Source organism: Electrophorus electricus, chromosome 7 (assembly GCF_013358815.1).
Source record: "Electrophorus electricus isolate fEleEle1 chromosome 7, fEleEle1.pri, whole genome shotgun sequence".
Classification (NCBI taxonomy): Eukaryota; Metazoa; Chordata; class Actinopteri; order Gymnotiformes; family Gymnotidae; genus Electrophorus; species Electrophorus electricus.
This window is the reverse complement of record NC_049541.1, coordinates 18,698,408-18,719,764: the sequence shown is the minus strand read 5'-3', so window position 1 is coordinate 18,719,764 and position 21,357 is coordinate 18,698,408. Positions and strand designations below refer to the sequence as shown.

The 21,357-nt window shown below is 50.2% G+C and overlaps 1 protein-coding gene across 11 annotated transcripts in view; it reads left to right on the top strand.

Annotated features, from left to right (window-relative positions):
• flncb (filamin C, gamma b (actin binding protein 280)) overlaps nucleotides 1-21,357 on the top strand; it is a 53,864-nt gene that overhangs the window by 25,026 nt on the left and 7,481 nt on the right. For 2 of the 11 annotated variants that reach the window (XM_035528254.1, XM_035528249.1), the window contains exons 4-39: nucleotides 1,097-1,247; nucleotides 1,323-1,441; nucleotides 1,534-1,611; nucleotides 1,711-1,873; nucleotides 1,993-2,193; nucleotides 2,758-2,880; nucleotides 4,698-4,835; nucleotides 4,982-5,108; nucleotides 5,367-5,503; nucleotides 5,794-5,987; nucleotides 6,167-6,280; nucleotides 6,469-6,612; nucleotides 6,949-7,072; nucleotides 7,183-7,343; nucleotides 8,735-8,825; nucleotides 8,902-9,071; nucleotides 9,786-9,903; nucleotides 10,035-10,297; nucleotides 12,161-12,758; nucleotides 12,905-13,078; nucleotides 13,891-14,053; nucleotides 14,322-14,482; nucleotides 14,671-14,838; nucleotides 14,964-15,087; nucleotides 15,415-15,571; nucleotides 15,759-15,875; nucleotides 16,863-17,052; nucleotides 17,183-17,206; nucleotides 17,314-17,561; nucleotides 17,961-18,053; nucleotides 18,461-18,560; nucleotides 18,788-18,928; nucleotides 19,043-19,171; nucleotides 19,362-19,535; nucleotides 20,049-20,210; nucleotides 20,859-21,062. In XM_035528254.1, coding sequence (XP_035384147.1) covers nucleotides 1,097-1,247; nucleotides 1,323-1,441; nucleotides 1,534-1,611; nucleotides 1,711-1,873; nucleotides 1,993-2,193; nucleotides 2,758-2,880; nucleotides 4,698-4,835; nucleotides 4,982-5,108; nucleotides 5,367-5,503; nucleotides 5,794-5,987; nucleotides 6,167-6,280; nucleotides 6,469-6,612; nucleotides 6,949-7,072; nucleotides 7,183-7,343; nucleotides 8,735-8,825; nucleotides 8,902-9,071; nucleotides 9,786-9,903; nucleotides 10,035-10,297; nucleotides 12,161-12,758; nucleotides 12,905-13,078; nucleotides 13,891-14,053; nucleotides 14,322-14,482; nucleotides 14,671-14,838; nucleotides 14,964-15,087; nucleotides 15,415-15,571; nucleotides 15,759-15,875; nucleotides 16,863-17,052; nucleotides 17,183-17,206; nucleotides 17,314-17,561; nucleotides 17,961-18,053; nucleotides 18,461-18,560; nucleotides 18,788-18,928; nucleotides 19,043-19,171; nucleotides 19,362-19,535; nucleotides 20,049-20,210; nucleotides 20,859-21,062 — 5,743 coding nt within the window. The remainder of the gene's footprint in view (nucleotides 1-1,096; nucleotides 1,248-1,322; nucleotides 1,442-1,533; nucleotides 1,612-1,710; nucleotides 1,874-1,992; nucleotides 2,194-2,757; nucleotides 2,881-4,697; nucleotides 4,836-4,981; nucleotides 5,109-5,366; nucleotides 5,504-5,793; nucleotides 5,988-6,166; nucleotides 6,281-6,468; nucleotides 6,613-6,948; nucleotides 7,073-7,182; nucleotides 7,344-8,734; nucleotides 8,826-8,901; nucleotides 9,072-9,785; nucleotides 9,904-10,034; nucleotides 10,298-12,160; nucleotides 12,759-12,904; nucleotides 13,079-13,890; nucleotides 14,054-14,321; nucleotides 14,483-14,670; nucleotides 14,839-14,963; nucleotides 15,088-15,414; nucleotides 15,572-15,758; nucleotides 15,876-16,862; nucleotides 17,053-17,182; nucleotides 17,207-17,313; nucleotides 17,562-17,960; nucleotides 18,054-18,460; nucleotides 18,561-18,787; nucleotides 18,929-19,042; nucleotides 19,172-19,361; nucleotides 19,536-20,048; nucleotides 20,211-20,858; nucleotides 21,063-21,357) is intronic. The other 9 variants (XM_035528256.1, XM_035528250.1, XM_035528259.1 and 6 more) reach the window with 6 other exon arrangements.

The window sequence follows — 21,357 nt, the reverse complement described above, 5'->3', positions numbered from 1 at the left end:
GTTCATCTGGATGAATGGACTTTTATGGGCTGTGTTTTCCTATTTGTTCCTTTTTGTGTGGTTGGAGCACATGAATAAGTTACTGCCCTAGTGTGGGAGGCTTGCAGCAGCCGTTTCAGTGATCAGTGAACTCGTTCCCCTTCTGTTCCGCCTCCCTCCCACCACCTGCCACTCCCTCCAGTATCCCTCCAGTATCCTTCCAGTATCCCACCAGTATCCCTCCAGTATCCCACCTGCCGTGCTCTGCGGCTGTGCAACATACTGTGTGGCACTATTTCCAGATGGCCTTCATCCTCACAGCCTGGGGTTAAATCTAGCAGTCACTTAAACAGCATGGGAAGAGAGAGGTAACGCTGCCTTCTTCACACGGAAATGGAAACAGAAGTGAAAAGTGTTCGTTAGGATTTACTGGAAGAGAAAGTGTGACACAGGGCACAGGGCGTCAGCACACACAAAACAGTCCCAACCGCTGGGAAGGAAGCTCTCGAACTTGGCACAGAACTTCTCAAACCTATCACAGAATTTCTCTGTGTTACGAGCACTTCAGCAGAACTTTTAGGAGTTTGTTTTTATGTGTGTGTGTGTGTGTGTGTGTGTGTGTATGTGTGAGAAAGGCAGCAAGAAAGACAGAGGGGGGTGCGAAAGAGAGGGATTGCACCTGTAATTCAGGGGCCTGTATTCACAGCAAGCAGTCTGAATTTAGTATCTCAGTAATAAGGCTCTTATGTGCATGCCAGATGCTTCAGATCTCTTATAGCCTCTCTCTCTCTCTCTCTCTCTCTCTCTCTCTCTCTCTGTAATTCTGTCTCTCGGCCTCTTTCAGTCTCTCTTTTCTGTTGTTTTTGCATTCACACATTCTCAATTTCACTCCCTCTTTACCAATCCCTTGCCAATCTGACCAAGTTATTTTCTCAACATGCTTTGCAAAATGTTGTGGGAACGCTCTGTGATTTCAGGCCCAGTGTCACGTAGCCTGACATAACTGATGCCTTTTATCTCAGTTGGTGCGGCGGGAACACACTCGTCGTTTCATCAAGCAGTACAGATCTGCCGCCGTTCGTAAGCCTGCCGACCCCCTGACCTCTGCCCTCTGTAGGTGATTGCTCCTGAGGAGATCGTGGACCCAAACGTCGACGAGCACTCCGTGATGACCTACCTGTCCCAGTTCCCCAAAGCCAAGCTCAAGCCAGGCGCCCCTCTGCGCTCCAAAACCCTGCACCCCAAGAGGGCCAAGGCCTACGGCCCCGGTGAGGATCCGCCGCCCCTGCCCCCGTCCGCTTCTCTGTCTCGCCCTTTGACCTTTTCGCTCTGCATCCCTGCAGGCATTGAGCCCAGAGGCAACATGGTGATGAGACCAGCCGAGTTTGTGGTGGAGACCGTGGAGGCAGGGCTCGGAGAAGTGTTGGTGTACGTCGAGGATCCTGAGGGTCACACCGAAGAGGTCAGAGTTTGCGTTTATCCCGTTCTGCCGTCGAGAGTCCACGATCCTTGTATGGGAACTCACGCTCTCTTCTCTCTCCCGACACTGAGCAGGCTAGAGTGATCCCCAACAACGACAAACACAGGAGTTATTCTGTAGTCTATGTGCCCAAGGTGGAGGGACTTCATAAGGTAACAAACACAAGGACAAAATGTCTGATCTGGGTAATTGCTGGCAGGTGGGGGGAGTCTTTATAGCTGACGGTGGGTGCTGCTTGTTTTTGTGCCCAGGTGAAGGTGCTCTTTGCTGGGCAGGATATTAACCACAGCCCCTTCCTAGTGAATGTATCCAAAGCTCTAGGAGACCCCAGCAAGGTTCAAGCTCGCGGCCCAGGTCTGGAGCCAGTGGGCAACGTGGCCAACAAACCCACCTACTTCGACATTTACACCGCAGGTAGAGGACCAAGGCCTGACCCCTCTGACCGAGCCCTAAACGGACCATACCGTCCCCTGACACACATAACCCCAGCCCCAGAGGCGCACTGTTAACACGCTAGATTTTGCCCCTCTCAGGCGCCGGCGCGGGGGACGTGGGCGTGATCATCGTGGACTCGCAGGGACGCAGGGACACGGTGGAGATCATACTGGAGAACAGAGGAGACAGCGTCTTCCGCTGCACCTACGCCCCCGTGCTGGAAGGCCCTCACGTCGTCTACGTGACGTTCGCCGGCCAGCAGATACCCAGAAGCCCGTTCACTGTCCACATCTCAGAGGGTGAGACCGACTTCCCAACTGGCCTGACCTATAGTTCTAAATGTGATTTACCTAATGCTGATCACTTAATCCCAGTAATTAGTATTTACACTGCCCCCCCCACCCCAATCTTCCTATGTTTGTAAAGGGTTCGCAAACTATTACAATATACTTACATTACATACAATAGCAGTAGTAGCAGTAGCACCCTTTATTAGAATTCTGAGCTGATTGCTAAAGCCATGAATGTGTAATAAGGTTGCGGACTCTTTCTGTAGCTAATAGATGTCTTCCAGGGAGGAATGTGATGGTGGACTGTGCACTAACCCTTTGAGGAAAGACCTGTATGTAGAGAGGGTGTGGTGCCAAGTCTGGGGAGAGACCCTCTCCTTCCCTCTGCTCAGACCCCTCTCCCATGATGCAGGCTGGAATGCAGTGGTTGGGATTTGGCCCCAGGAGGCCTCTGTGTTCTCTGCCCTGGTGGATCCGCAGCATCCCCCCCGCCCCCAAACCCCCGTACACCTCCCCAGCTGCAGTATGAAACGTGTGCCTCTGTGATTCTCTTTCGCCTGTGTGTTGTTCTAGCTCCTCCGAGCAGTGTGCCGGCTGGCTCCCCGGTTCAGATAATCCCCCAGTCTATTCGCACGCCGCCCTCCGAAAAGGCCAAGAAAGTGCCCCCCCCAACGCCGCCCAAACCCAGGCGACCAAGTTAGTACGGGCTGCTGGGGCGTGGCACATGCCTCGCGCCTCCTCCTCCCTCTGCCCCTCCCCCGTCCTCCTCCTGCCCCCCCACCCCTCCCTCCCTTCACCGGTTCATCCCTCCGGATGTGCCACTCCTGTCTCCTTGGCATGTGCTCTCTTGGCTGTTTTAAGACGGCAGACCCCTTCACACAGCTGTCAGCAGAGAGGGACCTCAGTGTGTGTGTGTGTGTGTGTGTGTGTGTGTGTGTGAGAACTTAGACATAGACAATAGGCTAGGCTTTGCTGCTGGCATTGTCTTAAGCTTGCAGACAGAAAGCCATCACCCAGTGATGGACCTAGACGATCATTTCTAAATTGTGAGAGGTCCCCAAACAAACCACATCTTGACCTCTACAGCTGGTCTGAATATGATACCTTAATCTCTTGATCATTTCTAATGGAATTATTCTCAGTTAAATCTTTTATTAACTCCTTGACTCAAATCCTTAATTTAATTGACCTTAACCCTAACTGGCCAGTAATAAAATATTATAGAAAAATGTTCCATGTTTTGAATTTATTGGCAAAGCTCCGATCTGGCATCAGGGGGGTTTTAGCAAAGTGACCGTCTAGTGACCAAGACTTAAATGCATCTTGAAGCACCGTGATCGCCGTGATCGCCGTCGTCGTCATCATCATCATCATCATCATCATCATCATCGTCATCATCATCATCTTCATCACTCTTCCTTGCTTCCTAGACCCAGAGGTGTACGGTTTCAGGTTTAAAAGTAAACGCCCTTCTATAATTTTGTACCACCCAGTTGTTTTCACCAGTTCGTGCCTCATCCTGGTTTAAGCTAATTCTCAAAGCTCAGTGGCTGGGTCAAAATTGTAAGGAGGTGTTTTGCTTCTTGAACCCGAGCCGTCCACCTCTGACCAGGTTGTAGGTTCTGACTAATACCGAGAGCATCGCTGCTTTGATGCTCCGTGTTTCTTCCAACATGCATAACACCTCTGTGAACAAAACCAAGCAGACTGGGCCTCAGAATTTATTGGACTAACTGCTTCCTACTTATAGTCTTAGCAACACATCCACCTTTGTACAAACTTATACCTTTCTGGTTTTTTGTAGTTTGTGTTGTTATGTGATTACAATTCGATTTTTGATGCTTTTGAAAGGGACCTTTCATTTGGAATGAAACCAACACCAGCTACACCAGTTCATTTGGAAATGTACTGTTTAGTAAGAAATCCAGCAGGAGAACTATGGATTGGAAATAAATCCATTATGTTCTCATTCCGTAACCTTTAAAGCAAGTCACTTTGTCTCCGGGACACTTGCCTTCAGAGCTTCAGAGCATGTTACTTATTTTCCAACAGTTTTCCATTCGATGATCTCTGTAAAAATGTCACAGCAACCTGGAGAAGAATTTTCACATTTCATTACAGTGAGTTCTTTCTTTCCCATTTTCCCATTTGCACAGTTAAAAGCCAATCAAGAAGAAACAGGGTTGTTATATCCAAGAGGAACCCAGCACTGAGAAAAAAACAGAATTTATCCTGAAGCAACCCCCACCCCAGAAATCATTATTTTGGTGATGTTCTGATGGAGGCCAGACTTGCCTGGGGCTGCCAGACCCTCCTTTTTCCCCCCTCTTGTTTCATCAGTTGTATTGATTTGGCAGCCCTTTCAGAACTCTTTAAAAGCAGGGACATGCGCCTCAGGACTAACCCTCACACACCCCAGCCGGGTATCCGCCCGCGCGCGCACGTGTGTGTGTGTGTGCGTATGTGAAGCATTTTCTGCTTGTTGAACTCTAACCTCTGTCCGCACTCCCCAGCAAGCAACCCCAACGCGTGCCGGGCCATCGGGCGGGGTCTGCAGCCCAAGGGTGTCCGCGTAAAGGAGGTGGCCGACTTTAAGGTGTACGCCCGAGGAGCCGGCAGCGGAGACCTCCGTGTGCTCATCAAAGGCCCCAGTAGGTGACCTCTGACAAACTGCCGAGCTGTTAAATCTACTGCGTTTTACGTTATACCACACACACACACACACACACACACACACACACACGTCTTCTTTTAAACGGGTTCTTCTGAGGCTCTTTTGTTTGCCGTATGCGTTCAGCTGGCGGAGACGAGCCCGTGAAGGTGCGTGATTTGAGCGATGGGGTATATGAGTGCGACTACTACCCCGTTTTCCCTGGAAAGTACACTGTCCTCATCACCTGGGGGGGTCATGCCATCCCACGCAGGTCAGCCCTTCCACACATCACCCCTGCGCAGCCTGCAGCGGCTAATAGTGACTGTGGTTAGTCATTAAAGGCCAAAGCAGGAAAACTGTTTTCATGCATCAGAGGTATCAAGAAGTATTACAAAGTATTATAAAAGTATTTAGAACACTTTGGGGGTTGGTAGTGGGAGTTTTTTTTGGAAAATGCATTGTATTACACCATTCTGACTGTTAGTGTGTGTGTGTGTGTGTGTGTGTGTGTGTGTGTGTGTGTGTATAGCCCATTCGAAGTGCTGGTCAGTGAGGATGCAGGACCTCAGAAGGTGAGGGCATGGGGCCCAGGCCTGGAGACTGGCATGGTGGGCAGGTCAGCTGACTTTGTGGTGGAAGCTATCGGCACGGAGGTGGGAACCCTGGGTAAGGCACGCCACGCTGGTGGATTGCACTTGTCCTCGCACACACCGGGGGCCACCCTGGGACAACAGAGCCTGGCTTTCAGTGTTTATGAGGTGTGAGTGTGGTAGAGAACATCCAGTAAAGCATAAAAACTTTCCTTTCTCCTGAGGCATTAGCGTGTGGCGTGTGCTGAACTGAGAAGCCTTCCAGTTGTCATTTATTTGGTGCAAGAGAGAAAAAAGATTTGTGTGTGCGTGTGCTTGTGTGTGTGTGTGTGTGTGTGTGTGTGTGTGTGTGTGGTGTGCGTGTAGGATTCTCCATCGAGGGCCCATCGCAAGCTAAGATTGAGTGTGATGATAAGGATGATGGCTCCTGTGATGTTCTCTACTGGCCCACGGAGCCTGGTGACTATGCTGTCCACGTTATCTGTGACGATGAGGACATTAAGGACAGCCCCTTCATGGCCCACATCCTCCCTGCACCCAATGACGTTTTTCCTGAGAAGGTCTGCCCCTCTCCTCTGGCCTGACCGCGCCCCGAGTCCCACTACCGCTGATAAGCATAAACGCTACACACAGTGTAGATGCTAGACACACCACCTTGAACCAGAGGGACTCATTTCTAACAGATGCTAGGAGTTTCCTAATGGCAGACTAGTGGAGCGCCTCTTCTGCCCCGCTGCAGGTGAAATGTTACGGCCCAGGCCTGGAGCCCTCCGGCTGCATCGTGAACAGACCGGCCGAATTCACCATCGATGCCCGAGCTGCAGGCAGGGGTCAGCTGAGGATCTATGCTCAGGTACCAGCGCTCGGGGTGGGACGACACTCCTGACATTGCTGCTTCAGTTCTTTTGCATGAGGTTGATGCCGGATGTGTCTTTCCCACTTCTGTTAAAGTTCTCAGCGAGGACGCAGAACGTCTTGGGACTAAATGTCTAAATGTGCCACTTTTTCCCCCCTGAAATGTGCGTTGCTGTCGGACCGCAGGACTCGGAAGGCTACCCTATTGACATCCAGATCACCGATAATGGCGACAGCACTTTCTTCTGCGTTTACATCCCCACCAAACCCATCAAGCACACCATTATCATCACCTGGGGAGGGGTCAACGTGCCCAACAGCCCCTTCAGGGTAAGCACACGCCGCCAGGACCAGTCTTCGTACAGCTTCTGCTTACCGTAACTTTAACTTTATACTTCAACTAATTACTCTTTAATGAGTTTAATGAGCAATTTAAAGTAACTTCCTTGTTTCAGTATTTACTGTATACTTAAAAAGTAGGGGTGGGGTCCAATGAACACCGAAAGTGCCAATATTCTAGACTCAACAAGCATATGTGCGGGGAAATAGCCAGCAATGAAATGATCCTCTGTGATGCCCATGTGGGAGGTAGGCTGCATTAACTGGCTTGGCTGTGAGTTGGTTTTCCGCTTTTCTCTCATGTCCTGTCTCGCATTCCAAATTCAGGTGACCATCGGGGAGGGCAGCCACCCGGAGAACGTGAAGGTGTACGGGCCGGGGGTGGAGAAGGGAGGCCTGAAGGCTGGAGAGCCCACCTACTTCACCGTGGACTGCAGTGAGGCGGGCCAGGGTGAGGGCGCGCCACCGTCAGTCATTCCACGGTACCGCGGTGCTCCTTACCGCAGACCGCTTCCTAAGACCCTCCTCCTCCGTCTCTCCTTCCTCTCTGGCCCCCTGTAGGAGACGTGAGCATTGGGATCAAGTGCGCCCCCGGAGTGGTTGGCCCCGCCGAGGCCGATATCGACTTTGATATCATCAAAAACGACAACGACACCTTCACCGTGAAGTACACCCCCCCCGGCCCGGGCCGATACACCATCATGGTGCTGTTTGCGGACCAGGTTGGTTCTGTCTGTGTGTCTAGATTGCGTTTAGGTTAAGATTAAAGCTCTAATTCCATGGCTGGGCTGCGGCGTTAAAGCCGCCTAACGCTGCATTTCACTCAGTTTGGAGGACACACGCATTTGTTCAATTGGTGCACAGAAACAAATGTACCCACAACAAGGCGGCTGGACTGGCACAGCACAGGAGGGGGGTGACATTTCAGATCCGCTGGAGCAGAAGGAGTTCTGATCCCAATTTGGCATAAAACCTCCTCCTCAGTCCAACTATGGCGCAAGTGCATGTGCAACGTTTTTCCCTCACTTCAAGCAGGCACGCAAAGACATGTCCGGTTTCTCACAAAGGGATTTTGACAAAAATGTATCTCTCAATTAGCAACTAAATGCAACAGATTTAATTATTTATTTCATGAGGGGGGAAAAAAAGAATTCAACTGAACCAGAGAGCTGGTGCATCATTCGCATGGAAAATTATATAATCATATCATTTCAGTAATTAGTCATATCACAATTATGTCAATATTAATTTTATTCTCATCACAGTGAACAATAATCATAATAATAATATGTGTTATCATAATTATTGTTGGCATTTTTAATCATTATTGTATTATTGTTAATAATAAATCTTCTTGTAAAAAGAAGACTGCTGTAACTTTTGCCATGGCGACTGTATGCTTCCTAGACGAGTATGTCTGTTTCATCATCTGCGAAGTTCTTTTGGCGCTGCCGTCTCTGTGAGCTCGCTGCCGTGATGAGGTCGTCCCTGCACCGTGTCTCTGCTACACTTTTCAAGGGAATGAGAGCAGTTCGTTTGATTGGCTATCGCAGCCTATCGATCACTTCTTCGGTCAAACCCAACCTTTTTTTTTTGTGTGTAATTGTGCCTCTCCTGTAGGATCCGCACTTCTGTTGCCGGTCATAAAAATAGGAACCCTTTATGCCCCGCCCTCACGTGCCTGTACACTGGTCATACGCTTTGTTTCTAAGAAGTAGAGCGCTACAGCCACGAGCAGAATAGCTCCTTTGTTCACTCCCTCACTCTTCCCTGCACATGTAGGCTGCCACGTAGGAATCTCGTGCACCGGCAATGCAGTTTTGGACATTGAATCCCAAGATGAGTCATTTCACAAGCAAACAAACAAACAAACAAAAAAAGGTTTTAGCTAACTGGTATCTTGAGTCAAATTTGCAGTGCATTTTGGGTATTTGATAGGGAGTATGTAGGCAGTCAAATTTAGGGTTAAGATTTTGATCGCCACTTTAAAAAGGCTGACCCATTTTATGGTGCGCGACTTTTGTGATAGGGTCTGTAACCTAACAGTGGCGTATTTGGAGTCTGTTAGCGCTTGGTTTTGTTGATAACGGATTAATTATGATGTTGACCTTAGGAAATACCCATCAGCCCCTTCCGCATTAAAGTGGATCCCTCCCACGATGCTAATAAAGTGAAGGCCGAAGGCCCCGGACTCAGCAAGACTGGTAAGGTCCTGCGCCTCCAGTAGTGAGAAAGGAATCTCGGTAGTGCAGATTCATATATCACGTTCCCGGACTGCAGGTGTGGAGGTGGGCAAGCCGACGCACTTCACGATCTACACTAAAGGAGCGGGCAAGGCCACACCTGAGGTGCACTTCACGAGCGCACTTAAAGGGGAGGCCGTCACCGACTTTGAGATCATCGATAACCACGACTACTCCTTTACCGTGCGCTACACGGCAGTGCAGCAGGTGAGGGGGTGGGGTGGTAGGCGGGGCCTGTGGCGTGCTTGCAGGTGTATATTATGTAACCCAGGTCCTTTACACCAGGCAGCCGTAGCAAACGCAGGGATGCGAACGCAAAAATGATTTCAATTTCAATAATCAGTTCACCATTTTCCGTCTTCAAAGTGTTTTTTTTTTTTTGAAATCGACTAAAGGCAAAGAACTGTGAGGGCAGCACTAAAGCTCATTTAGCCGGAATATATTGACATGTTAGTGGAGGAAGGATTTACAGAGAGACGCGGTAGTCTGAAGAATCGAAGTCTCGGAGGTGCAGATGTGCTGTGAGATGATCGATCTCTGGCTGTGTGCTTGTTTTCGTTGGGGGCGGGCGGGTTATTAGCACTCGACAGTTGAGTGAGCGCAGATCAGATTCACAATGACACCTTCTCTCTGCATGCCATATGGCACCTCTATGCTTCAGGGCTTATCAGAGCTGACAAACTGCTGCCTGAGTTAACAGCTAATTTTCCCCATTTTTAGCAGCTAAAATGCTCTATTGAAGGACTGAAGGTGTAAACTGTCTACAGTCATTTTAAATGTTAAACACTTTACCTGGATGAATATTTATATCCTGTGTCAATAAAAATTAATTGTAGTGTATGTTTATTTCCTACACTGTGTAAACATATGCGGTCGCTCTGTTCTGCACGCTCTCTTGGTCTCGCTGATTGGCTTCAACAGGGCAACATGAGTATCTCAGTGTGCCATGGAGGGGATCCGATCCCAAAAAGTCCCTTTGTCATCACTGTGGCTCCTCCGCTCGACCTCAGTAAGGTCAAGATCCAAGGACTTAACACCAGTAAGTAATTTTACTGACATTAAAGAGACTGCTCGAGTGCTGAATTTCATGGTTGTTCCACACTGAAAGACCTTGTTTCTTTTACGCACGCGTGTGTGTGTGTGTGTGTGTGTGTGTGTGTGTGTGTGTAGAAGTGGATGTGGGGAAGGATCAGGAGTTTACCATCAACACACGTGGAGCAGGTGGCCAAGGCAAGGTGGATGTGAAGATAACCTCACCATCTCGACGACCAATCCCATGCAAGGTGGAGTCTGGAACAGCCAATGAGGTGCACACTGTGAAGTATATCCCTCCAGAGGAAGGTCCATATAAAATAGACATCAATTATGATGGGAACCCTGTGCCAGGAAGTCCCTTCACTGTGGAAGGAGTCATGCCCCCTGACCCCTCTAAAGTAAGTGTAATGAGTAATGAAGACCCATCCATCCATCCATCCATCCATCCATCCATCCATCCATCCATCCATCCATCCATCCATCCATCCATCCATCCATCCATCCATCCATCCATCCATCCATCCATCCATCCATCCATCCAATAACTGTCCTAGGCTACACAAGATTATTTTGATATTTAAATAGAATACTGAAGCCGAATAATCCGGTAGACATCGTTTATGAACCAAGATATGCAAACCATGTGGGTCACATGCAAATATTGCATATCATATACAAATCAGTCTTTTGACATGGTCTGAGTATGTAGAACTGTGTGATATCCAGTGGGCAGAAGCAAAACTTCACATTCTTTATGATGCACCATTGACTTGTGACTCCTAATGCTAGCTGCCTGAATTGTGCATTGGAAGGATTGTTTGGCAGTGAAAGCACATATCTGACATCTGAACAACAAAACATTCAAAATGTATTTTTCCCTGCAAATCAAAGGGAAAATCACATTAAAGTAGATGCTAGTAACGTTGCCTGAGCCAGGCTCTGCAGAAAGAGACACACAAATGGACAGTCACGATCTATTTTTATTAGGAGATGATTTGATAAGTGATGGTCTACTAATTGATCAGTTGGTATAAAAGAGTGCAGAGTTTGTCCTGGAACCTTTAGCACCGGTCACGGATCATTTAAACCCATACTCACGCAGGCCCAAGGCCCAAAAAATATGAAGAGCTGGGCGAAGCTGACAAACGGCTCTTTATGAGGAAGCAGGCAGGGGGGCAGAGAGCCCAGACTAAGCACACTGTGCTGTATCTTACCAATCAGTTCACCCACCTGCTAGGAGTCGGTGAGCAGGGCTGTAAATCTCAGTGTCGCGGGCGCCAGAGCTCTGACCCGGGCTTGTAAAGCCGTGGAACTGGGCGTTCTGCTTAGGAACGTGCCCGATGTCTTTCTTTGGTAGATTACGAGACTTCGGGCTTTATGGTAGACAGCTTGTTTTGTGTCCTTGAATGAAGGAAGAACTCAGAGTAATGTCTCTGTAGCCTCCTAAAGCAGCTTTAAACCTCATCAGAGCTGCTACTGATCCATTTCGGTCTCCCTGCGGCACTCGGGCCAGTCACTGAGCATTAACGAACGCTTTTCATCATTAGTAATTAAGGTAACGCGTCCATCGCCGTTCTCTGTTCCTCTGCTCAAAGCCATACTCAAAAGCCCCCTTTCATTAAACGGATACTTTCCAGAGGAATGTGCACGCGCTGTGTGTGCGCTGTGTGCATGCGCGTTCACTTTGAGGTTCCTCTAATAAACCACGGATAAGATTACCCAGGCGATGAGGTCATCCTCGTCCCACGCCGGGGACGGTATGCTTGCGTCCGTGAGCCAGATGTTGCATCTCGAAGGTCTTTGCCATCCTATGAGAAGCAGCGAATATGACATAGCAGAACGTGTCACTGCCATAGCAAATGACTGGATGAGGTTCAGGGTGTAATTAATGCGAGGCAGAGAGGTGAGCCAGAGTGTGTCTGGCCACAGGGGGCAGCACATCTGGAAACCCTGCATCCTTTAGTTCCGCTGGGGAAAAGAAACACGTTTAACCGCAAACCAAAGATGTAAGATCCATTATGTCCCAAGGTTATTCCATATGGGGATGAAGTACATTTATTAAAAGGAGTACAAACGCACATGATTAGGGCATTGTTCTGTACTGAGTCAACATGTAATTCGAATGTGGATTTGAAAAGGGAAGTATGATTTGTAATGTGGATTTATTTCATCATTTGGCCTCCAGACTGAACAGTGAGAGAATCTGAGAATCGTTTTTTTCCCGCATGTCATCAAAGATCCGGCGTGTGTTCTCCACGCAGGTGCGAGCCTACGGCCCAGGCCTGAAGGGAGGATTTGTGGGTAAACCGGCGCCGTTCGCCATCGACACCAAGGGTGCTGGCACGGGAGGGCTGGGCCTCACGGTGGAGGGGCCGTGCGAGGCCAAGATCGAGTGCCAGGACAATGGCGATGGCTCTTGCTCCGTGTCCTATCTGCCCACGGAGCCGGGCGAGTACGCCATCAACATCCTGTTCGCCGACGCCCATATCCCTGGCTCGCCCTTCAAAGCCATGGTGCAGTCTGTGTTCGACCCGAGTAAGGTGACGGCCAGCGGGCCGGGCCTGGAGCGAGGCGAGGTGGGCGAGGCCGCCTGCTTCACGGTGGACTGCTCCAAGGCGGGAGAAGCCGAGCTCACCATCGAGATTATCTCGGACTCAGGGGCCAAGGCTGAGGTACATGTGCAGAACAACAGCGACGGCACGTACTCGATCACCTACATCCCGCCCTTCCATGGCATGTACACCATAACCATCAAGTACGGCGGCCACGCCGTACCCAAGTTTCCCGCCCGCGTTCAGGTGGATCCCGCCGTTGACACCAGTGGAATCAAGGTTTATGGACCAGGGGTGGAACCCAGAGGTAAGAACCCAGGGGTTTTGTTCTTGCCAAGACAAAATGCTGGGGTGTCTTCTGAAGAACGATGCCTAGCTATTTAATTACTTATGCGTGTTAGACTTGTTTAATGATGCTGTCTGGAGAATGCCTCACTGCTTGTGTGTTTGCAGGAGTCCTCAGGGAAGTCACCACACACTTCATTGTGGACACCCGCATACACAACAAGGCGGGCGGCAACCACATCAAGGTTCGCATCGTTAACCCTTCGGGTGCCAACACGGACACCTATATCACGGATGTAGGGGATGGAACCTACAGAGTGGAATATGGTGCTTACGAGGACGGTACGATGCTTCACAGAACCCTCTCCTCTTTCATTTGTTCCACCACTGTTACAGCGTGTTTTGGCTCCGTGATCTGGAAATTATGAGCTCGTGTCCCTCAGGGTTGGGATTTGGGGAAAGTTTTAAATATTAGTTTACAATAACGGTGCAGAACGATCAAGGGGATTTGGTCACTTGGCGTGCATTGCAGGTCTGGCTGACTCGGCCAATAGGCTGCCTCTGAGTTTGGAGAGGGATCCAATGAGAGCGCAGCCCTAGAGGCAGGAGGCAGTGAGCTGTAGAGCAGATGCTCTCCTTCATTTATGACTGCTTTCTTGAGTGACTGATGGCCGAGGTTGGCGAGACGTGTACGTGTATCCACATGCTGGAGGGCAGCGGGGCCTAGCGTGCACGTCATTATTTCAAGCGCTGCTTTTTTCGTTAGGCAACATTTCCAACTCCACTCTGAACATGTGGAACCGACTTAGTCAAAGTAGAACTATATGCAGAGTAAGATTTTGATCAAGGGGATCTTAAAGGTTATAGATGGAAGAAACCACTAACACACACACACTCACACACACTCATACACTCACACACACACACACACACACACTGCTCATCAGTCTAGACCTGGCAATATTGTTGATTGTGGTACATAGGAGTAACTGCAGGGTGTATAGCGCTGAGCTCCAGTGCAGGACTCATGATAACAGCACATAATCCTCAGTCACACAGCTACAGATCTGGACCCCGGCCGTCTGGATGGGTGGTAACAGTGAGCTGACCTTACACAGTGAGCTGTGTGTGTGTGTGTGCGTGCACGCTTGCAGGCGTGCACCTGATCGAGGTGCTGTACGATGACGTGTGTGTTCCGAAGAGCCCGTTCAGAGTGATGGTGACTGAAGGTTGTGACCCGAGCCGGGTACGTGCCTATGGACCCGGTCTAGAAGAGGGTCTGGTCAACAAAGCCAACCGCTTCACCGTGGAGACCAGGTGTGTGATGTCACCTTAAAGTGATCTGATAATGATGATGATTATTATTCATTTAATAATAATTATTACTATGATATTAATAATAATAATGATAGTAGTAGTATTAAATATGTTTATTTATTTTATTTAGCCCTGTATGAATTATAGCCCATTGATGAAAATGCCATATAAATATATGTATGGCCTCCATGATTGTGCTCTTATTAATATTAATATTATTCTGATCTTTTAACATTGAAAAGATTCTCTCTCTCTTTCTCTCATCTAGGGGAGCTGGCACTGGGGGTCTGGGTTTAGCCATCGAGGGGCCCTCTGAGGCCAAGATGTCCTGTAAGGACAATAAAGATGGCAGCTGCAGTGTGGAGTACATCCCCTTCACACCGGGAGACTATGACGTCAACATCACGTTCGGGGGGTTGCCCATCCCCGGTGAGAGAACTCATCTCCCAGCCTCATGTCCGCCACAAACGGGACCTAGAACGTGACTGTGGTCATCTGTGGTCTCCCTGTGTATCCAAGTGTTATAAGAAAAACTGTAATGCACAGTGTAGAACTGAGTTGACTCCCGCCCAGTGTCCTGCATTCTCCGAGTGTGTTGGATGCCATCTGTCCTGCAGGCAGCCCCTTCCGAGTGCCGGTGAGAGAACTGGTGGACCCCAGTAAGGTGAGGTGCTCCGGCCCAGGCCTGGGCACCGGGGTGCGGGCGCACGTGCCGCAGACGTTCACGGTGGACTGCAGCAAGGCCGGCCTGGCCCCTCTGGAGGTGCTGCTGTATGGCCCAAGCGGTGAGGCCACACTGCGGACCATGCCGTGATCCGATCACTCCCGAGCACAGGCTTACACTCGATATGGGTGGATATGGGTTTCTCAATGGGGGCTTCATTATGACCACCCTGTATTATCTCTGCAGGGGCAGCAGAACCCGTCAGCATCACGGACAATGGCGACGGTACACACGCCGTGATCTACACCCCCGCCAAGGATGGCCCTTACACTGTGTGTGTCAAATATGCAGACCAGGAGGTGCCACGCAGGTGAGAGCCCCTCCCACTCACCTGACCTTCTCAGAGCCCCTCCCACTCACCTGACCTTCTCAGAGCCCCTCCCACTCAGCCGACCTTCTCCGAGCCCCTCCCAGTCACTTGACCTTCTCCGAGCCCCTCCCACTCACCTGGCCTTCTCCGAGCCCCTCCCACTCACCTGGCCGCCTCAGAGCTCCTCCCACTCACCTGACCTTCTCTGAGCTCACCATTACAAAATCAGCAGCACTGTTCACACGAGCACGTCACTTCTCAGCGTTTGTATTACTCTAACTGGAATGAGACAATCAGTGAATGTGAGTGTGTGTTCTTTCATACCAGTCCGTTTAAAGTGAAGGCCCTACCTGCTCACGATGCCAGTAAGGTTCGTGCCAGTGGGCCTGGGCTCAACGCCTCGGGCGTGCCCGCCAGCCTGCCCGTGGAATTCACCATCGATGCCCGCGATGCTGGCGAGGGACTCCTCACCGTCCAGATCCTGGTGAGTTCCGTGCTTCCCACCCCAGGCCAGGATACGACGCGCCTCTTTATACCTGCAGCTTTCATGCGATTGTCATTTTGGCCTTGATTAGCGTATTTGTTCTCAAGCAATTCTACTTCCAAAGCTGAAGTCCCATGTCACCCTGCTCCCAACTTCCTTCCTACTTTCCTCCCTGCTGTCACTGCAGGATCCGGACGGGTGCAGGCGTGAGGTCTCTCTGTATGTGGAGGACTGGGGAAGGAGGGTTTGGGACAGCCATATTGTAAAGGGCACCATCCCCTTCTATATTCTTAGGAAAGGCTGTGTAAGGCCACCCCTCCTTTTGTGCCCCTCTTTTTCCGTCCCCTCACCATGTCCGACGTCTCCCTTCCTCCCTCTTTCCCCTCATCTTCCTGCTTCCTGAGCCCTAGCTCCCTATGCACTAGCTCCGTCTCCCTTTTATGTTCTTATAGGGTAAAGCAGCCTTCCGTGGCTCAGGTGCTGCTGTGCCCTCGTACCATGGCCTGCGCCAGAAGGTGTTTGTGGAAAATACTAAGCTAATATAAACTATGGCAAAGAGTTTTACGGCAACTGCCGAAGAGTCCTGGCCGTCGCCCAGTGCCCCTTTAGGTCTGTCATCTGTTATTCTTTCTGTCTCTCCCTCCCTCTGGCTCTCACTCTCTCCATCCCTCCAAAGATTCTGCTTTCATGCTCTCTTGTCCCCTTGTTTTGTACAGTACTATTCCCCACCATTCTTTTCTAGCTCAGGCAAACATGCGGCACAAGGGCCTGATGCTCGGAGGCCCCGCACACATGCGCTACCTTCAGGAGAAAGGTTGAAAGCTCCCTAGCAAACCAACCACAATGCTCTCCACCAATGCACATCCAAGAACATTGTCGGTGCCAGAGGGGCAACGGTGTTTGTGGATGTGGGCGTTCCCGGGTCTCTTTGCCTGCTGTGTTTGGTAACGCCTTAATGTAGTTACAATACCTTAGTGGAGTTACAAGTCCTTAATGTTCCTCCTGCACTGGTGTCTGTGGACTGACTCTCCATTGAGTTTGGGCTAATCAACATGTTTTTCTTTCACTACATAACTAACTGATGAAAAAGGTTGCTTTCTAAACCAGGTTTAACTTGTTCGTAATGATAATGGAAGACTGGATGTAGCTGAAGTTTCGTGTTTGCTGCTGTTTTTATATGTATTTTTACGGTGTTATGAGATCAAAGATCCATGTAAGCATCATTTTCTCCAGTGTGAGCGGGGTGTGACAGCCAAGCAGGCCACTCCTCACCCACTGGTCTTTCCCGTAGGACCCAGAAGGAAAGCCCAAGAAAGCCAACATCAGGGACAACAGAGACGGAACGTACACGGTGTCCTACGTGCCGGACATGACAGGCCGCTACACCATCACCATCAAATACGGCGGGGACGAAATTCCCTACTCCCCCTACCGCATCCACGCCCTGCCGTCCGGAGACGCCAGCAAGTGCCTGGTCACAGGTCAGCGTGCCTAGGGCCCCTGGACCTCGAGAGCTCCTTTGGCCTCGCCACTCATGCTGTAGACATTGTTGCTTTATTCTTAATGGAGTGTTTTATGGTGATGATTTTTTTTTCTTTTTCTGTTGTACAGTGTCCATTGGAGGACATGGGCTGGGTGAGTAGACTGATGCTCGTCATGGCTAGCACACCGTATTGATTTATTCGTGGTTTTAGATGTAGGGACAGCGTTGGTCTGATCATGTCCCATGGCGTCCTGGGCAGGCTCAGGACTCGGACCCACCATTCAGATTGGCGAAGAGACAGTCATCACCGTGGATGCCAAGGCTGCTGGAAAGGGGAAGGTCACCTGCAAAGTGTCCACACCCGATGGCGCGGAGCTGGACGTGGACGTGGTGGAGAACTCGGACGGAACCTTCGACATCTACTACACGGCGCCAGAGCCGGGGAAATACGTCATCACCATCCGCTTCGGAGGAGAACACATCCCCAACAGCCCCTTCCACGTGGTGGTGAGCGCTTCCTGCAACAGGGACTTGTGGGTAGTCGAGAGTGGAAAATCTCATTATGTGTGTGGGGGCTAAAAAGAACGAGAACGATGGATCTGCCCAGGGCGATCCATCACACACGGCTGGATTATTGAGATTATCGGTGCGTGGGAAACTTCTTCCACAACAATACTAATCAATGATCTTATTTTAAAAATGGTACTGTACGCTTTGATGACATTGGTTGCTATTTACAGAATCTGCTGGATTCTAGAGACAGTGATGGATAGACTGCACGGTGTTACGTCTAGGAATGATTCCTGTTGTGTCCCACATGCATCGCCCCTGTCATTCGGACTGTTAGCAGCTGCGTGGGAGGGAGTGTGGGTGTGGTGGAGTAACGGTCTGACCCTCCGTCCTCAGGCGTGTGATTCCATTCCTATAATAGAGGAACCATGCGAAAAAGTGCAGCTGCAGGCGCCCTTCGCCCCCTACCAGGGCTTCTCGCCTCACTGGGTACACGTCTCAGCCCCCTGCCCCTTCCATCCTCACGTTTTTAACCCCTCATCTTCTCCATTCATCTCCTCGTCCGACGTCACTTTGGGTCATGTTGCCGTGCGCTTCCTGCCAGTGGCCGCATCTCAAACGCTCTGCCGAGACCTGTTAGCAGAGCTCGCGACCTTACTGCGGCTGCCTCGTTTGCGCTGTGTTGCGTTTGTGCCGTGTCCGCATCGCCACCCTCCCGCCGCATGGCTTGCACTCTCGTGTTTGCACACCCTCTTTGGCAGCTTCGTGGCTCCGCTGGGCCCGCTCTGCCCGGCCTGCCTACCCAGAGTCGCTCTCTCCAGCCTGGCTGCCCGCGCACGCCTGCCGCCCTCCTCCCCGTGGCTGGCGGCACTGACTTCGGCCTCTCTCTGCTCCAGGCCACCCAGGAGCCTGTGACGGCCGTTAACGGCGTGGAGCCCATGCTACGGCCCTTCCACCTGGTCATCCCCTTCACCGTGCAGAAAGGAGAGATCACAGGTATGAACTGAGCCCAGTTTAAGATAGAGAAAGCTTAAAAATGACGAATGTCACTGAATTTTTATTTTACTGTACACGGTACGGTGTATTTCACAGAAAACCTTCCGTTCTCATGACATCACAGGTCAGAAAACAGGTGTATTTGGAAACAGAGCTTGGAAACAGTTGGGTAGGCCAGAGGCCTCTAACTCTACGACTCTGTTATTCTTACTTGACGTGTTCTGCAGGTGAGGTGCGAATGCCGTCAGGCAAGACCGCCAACCCTCACATCACAGACAACAAGGATGGCACAGTGACGGTGAAGTATGCTCCCACCGAGAAAGGCCTGCACGAGATGGAGATCAAATATGACGGCAACCACATACCAGGTGCTGCCCGTCACCTCAGCGCCATTATGGGGTTTCCGTTTCTGTCCAGAATACTTTTCCATCTTCACGTGGAGACATCGATCCCCTGTGTTTACTGTGTTTGTCCTAACACAGGGAGTCCGCTGCAGTTCTACGTCGACGCCATCAACAGTGGTCACGTGACTGCTTATGGCCCGGGCCTGAGTCATGGCATGGTCAACAGACCCGCCGTCTTCACGATCGTCACCAAGGATGCGGGAGAAGGTGGGAATGCGGTGGTTCCGAATAACCAACACGTATAAAGTCGGGATCGTCGATGATCTTTACAGCTGTACATGCAGCTGTTTTGGGGGACCATTCTGCACTGAAGTGCCTTGTCTTCTAAATATGGAGTTGGCCTGTTCTTTGGGGCCGGATCGATACGAGGGTGGTGTCTCTCTCTGCTTTGTGTCAGGCGGGCTGTCTCTGGCAGTGGAAGGCCCGTCAAAGGCAGAAATCAGCTGTAAAGATAACAAGGACGGCACTTGCACGGTCTCCTACCTACCTACTGCACCAGGAGACTACAACATCATCGTCAAGTTTGATGGCAAACACATCCCAGGGAGCCCGTTCACGGCCAAGATTACAGGTCTGTGTGTGGGACCGTGTTTACGGTCACAGCCGCTGTGTGTTTGTGGCCACAAATTACGTGCCTGTGTGTGTGGTGCGGGTGTGTGTTAAGCTTGAAGACCTAATAAATATGCATGCATTTTGTGTGTGTGTGTGTGTGTGCCACAACTATTGGGGAGCTCACCACATCCATGCAGTATGGTGAAGTGTACAAGGCGTGGTTTTATTTTTGTAATGGATGTTGTCTGAACAGGAAACACCTGTCTCATGAACCGTTTTGTTTTGTGCTCCGATCTCTCAGCTGATAGGAATCCCTGATACTGTGTTTACTCTGTATGCCCATATTTCTGCCCCATTCTTGTGTAGAGTTCATTTCTAAATTCTGTTAATTCCTCAATTCTGTATATTCATGGTTACTTCAGTAAACTTAGGGAGAGTTTGATTTTATCTGCTGTTTCACACTTTGTTCCTTATTACTATTATAATGGTCTCTGCTCTTTTGTCTCTCTGCTCCATATTTTTTCTTCTGAAGGGGACGACTCTATGAGGACATCCCAGCTGAACGTTGGTACGGCGACAGATGTGTCTTTGAAGATCACAGAGACAGACCTGAGTTCTCTCACGGCTACCATCAGAGCCCCATCTGGTAACGAAGAGCCCTGTCTGCTCAAGAGGTTACCTAACCGCCACATCGGTGAGCCACTCGCCAGTCCTGCCATCAGCAGGCATCTTTCTCTTAGGGTTGATTAGTTGGCCTGCCCATCAGTGAAATTATCTGTGGCTAGCTTTTCGGGGTTCGGTTTTCCATTATCCTTTGGTTAGTAGCCTATTTATTGCCCTGTTCAGTTTAGCCCTTCGTCATTGGTAAGTTTCTGACTGCAGGGCTTCTGTGGGTTGGGTGCGTTGTGGGTGGTGGGTCAGTCTTAGCTGAGCAGTGACCAGCAGCACTGTTGAGAATGGTGCGTCAGCAAAATGATATCCAGTTAGCAAATGTCCTATGGTCTGAAACTGACCAGGACCTACTAACAGATTGTACACTTAGAAAGTGGCCAGTAAGTGTTAACGTTATCTGTAATATAAATATGCTCTATATTTATATTCGTGCTCGGGTGTGTAATGTAAATATGTACTCTAAATCATTTTGAGGTTGTTTGTTTTTTTAATCCTGAGACCCAGAGACTTCTTCTGAGCGGTCCCACTACGCGCTTCCCAACGCTGATGCCAAACATTTTCTCAAACAAACTCCCCATAACTTCGTTCCATAAAGCACCTGGCCTGGAGCACCACCTCCCATGGGTGGTGCTCCCCTCCTCCTCTCAGGCTCCCTCTGATCTGCCCCCAGGGATCTCCTTCACGCCTAAGGAGGTGGGCGAGCACGTGGTGAGCGTGAAGAAGAGCGGCAAGCACGTGACCAACAGCCCCTTCAAAATCATGGTGGGCCAGTCGGAGATCGGCGACGCCAGCAAGGTGAAGGTGTTCGGCAAGGGCCTGGCGGAGGGGCACACCTTCCAGGTGGCCGAGTTCATTGTGGACACGAGGAGCGCAGGTCAGAGTCGCGTCCTTAACTTCTATTCCTCAACTCCTAAAAGCTGATCTTCTAGAACATTCAGTGGAGAGTTAGCCCAGCACGTGTGTGCTCAACAGGATCCTACAGCCTGAAGACATTTTAATAGTTTTTTTAATGTTCCTGTTAAGAGTTCACACTTGCACATTCTTTTATGAGAACAGAATATTGTTATGATGTTGGCAGGACTTGTATATTTACATAAAGCTGTTTGATTGAGTGTAGCTACTGTGACAGAACCCAGATGCATGCTGGGTGCTGGAGGACAAAGCCAGAC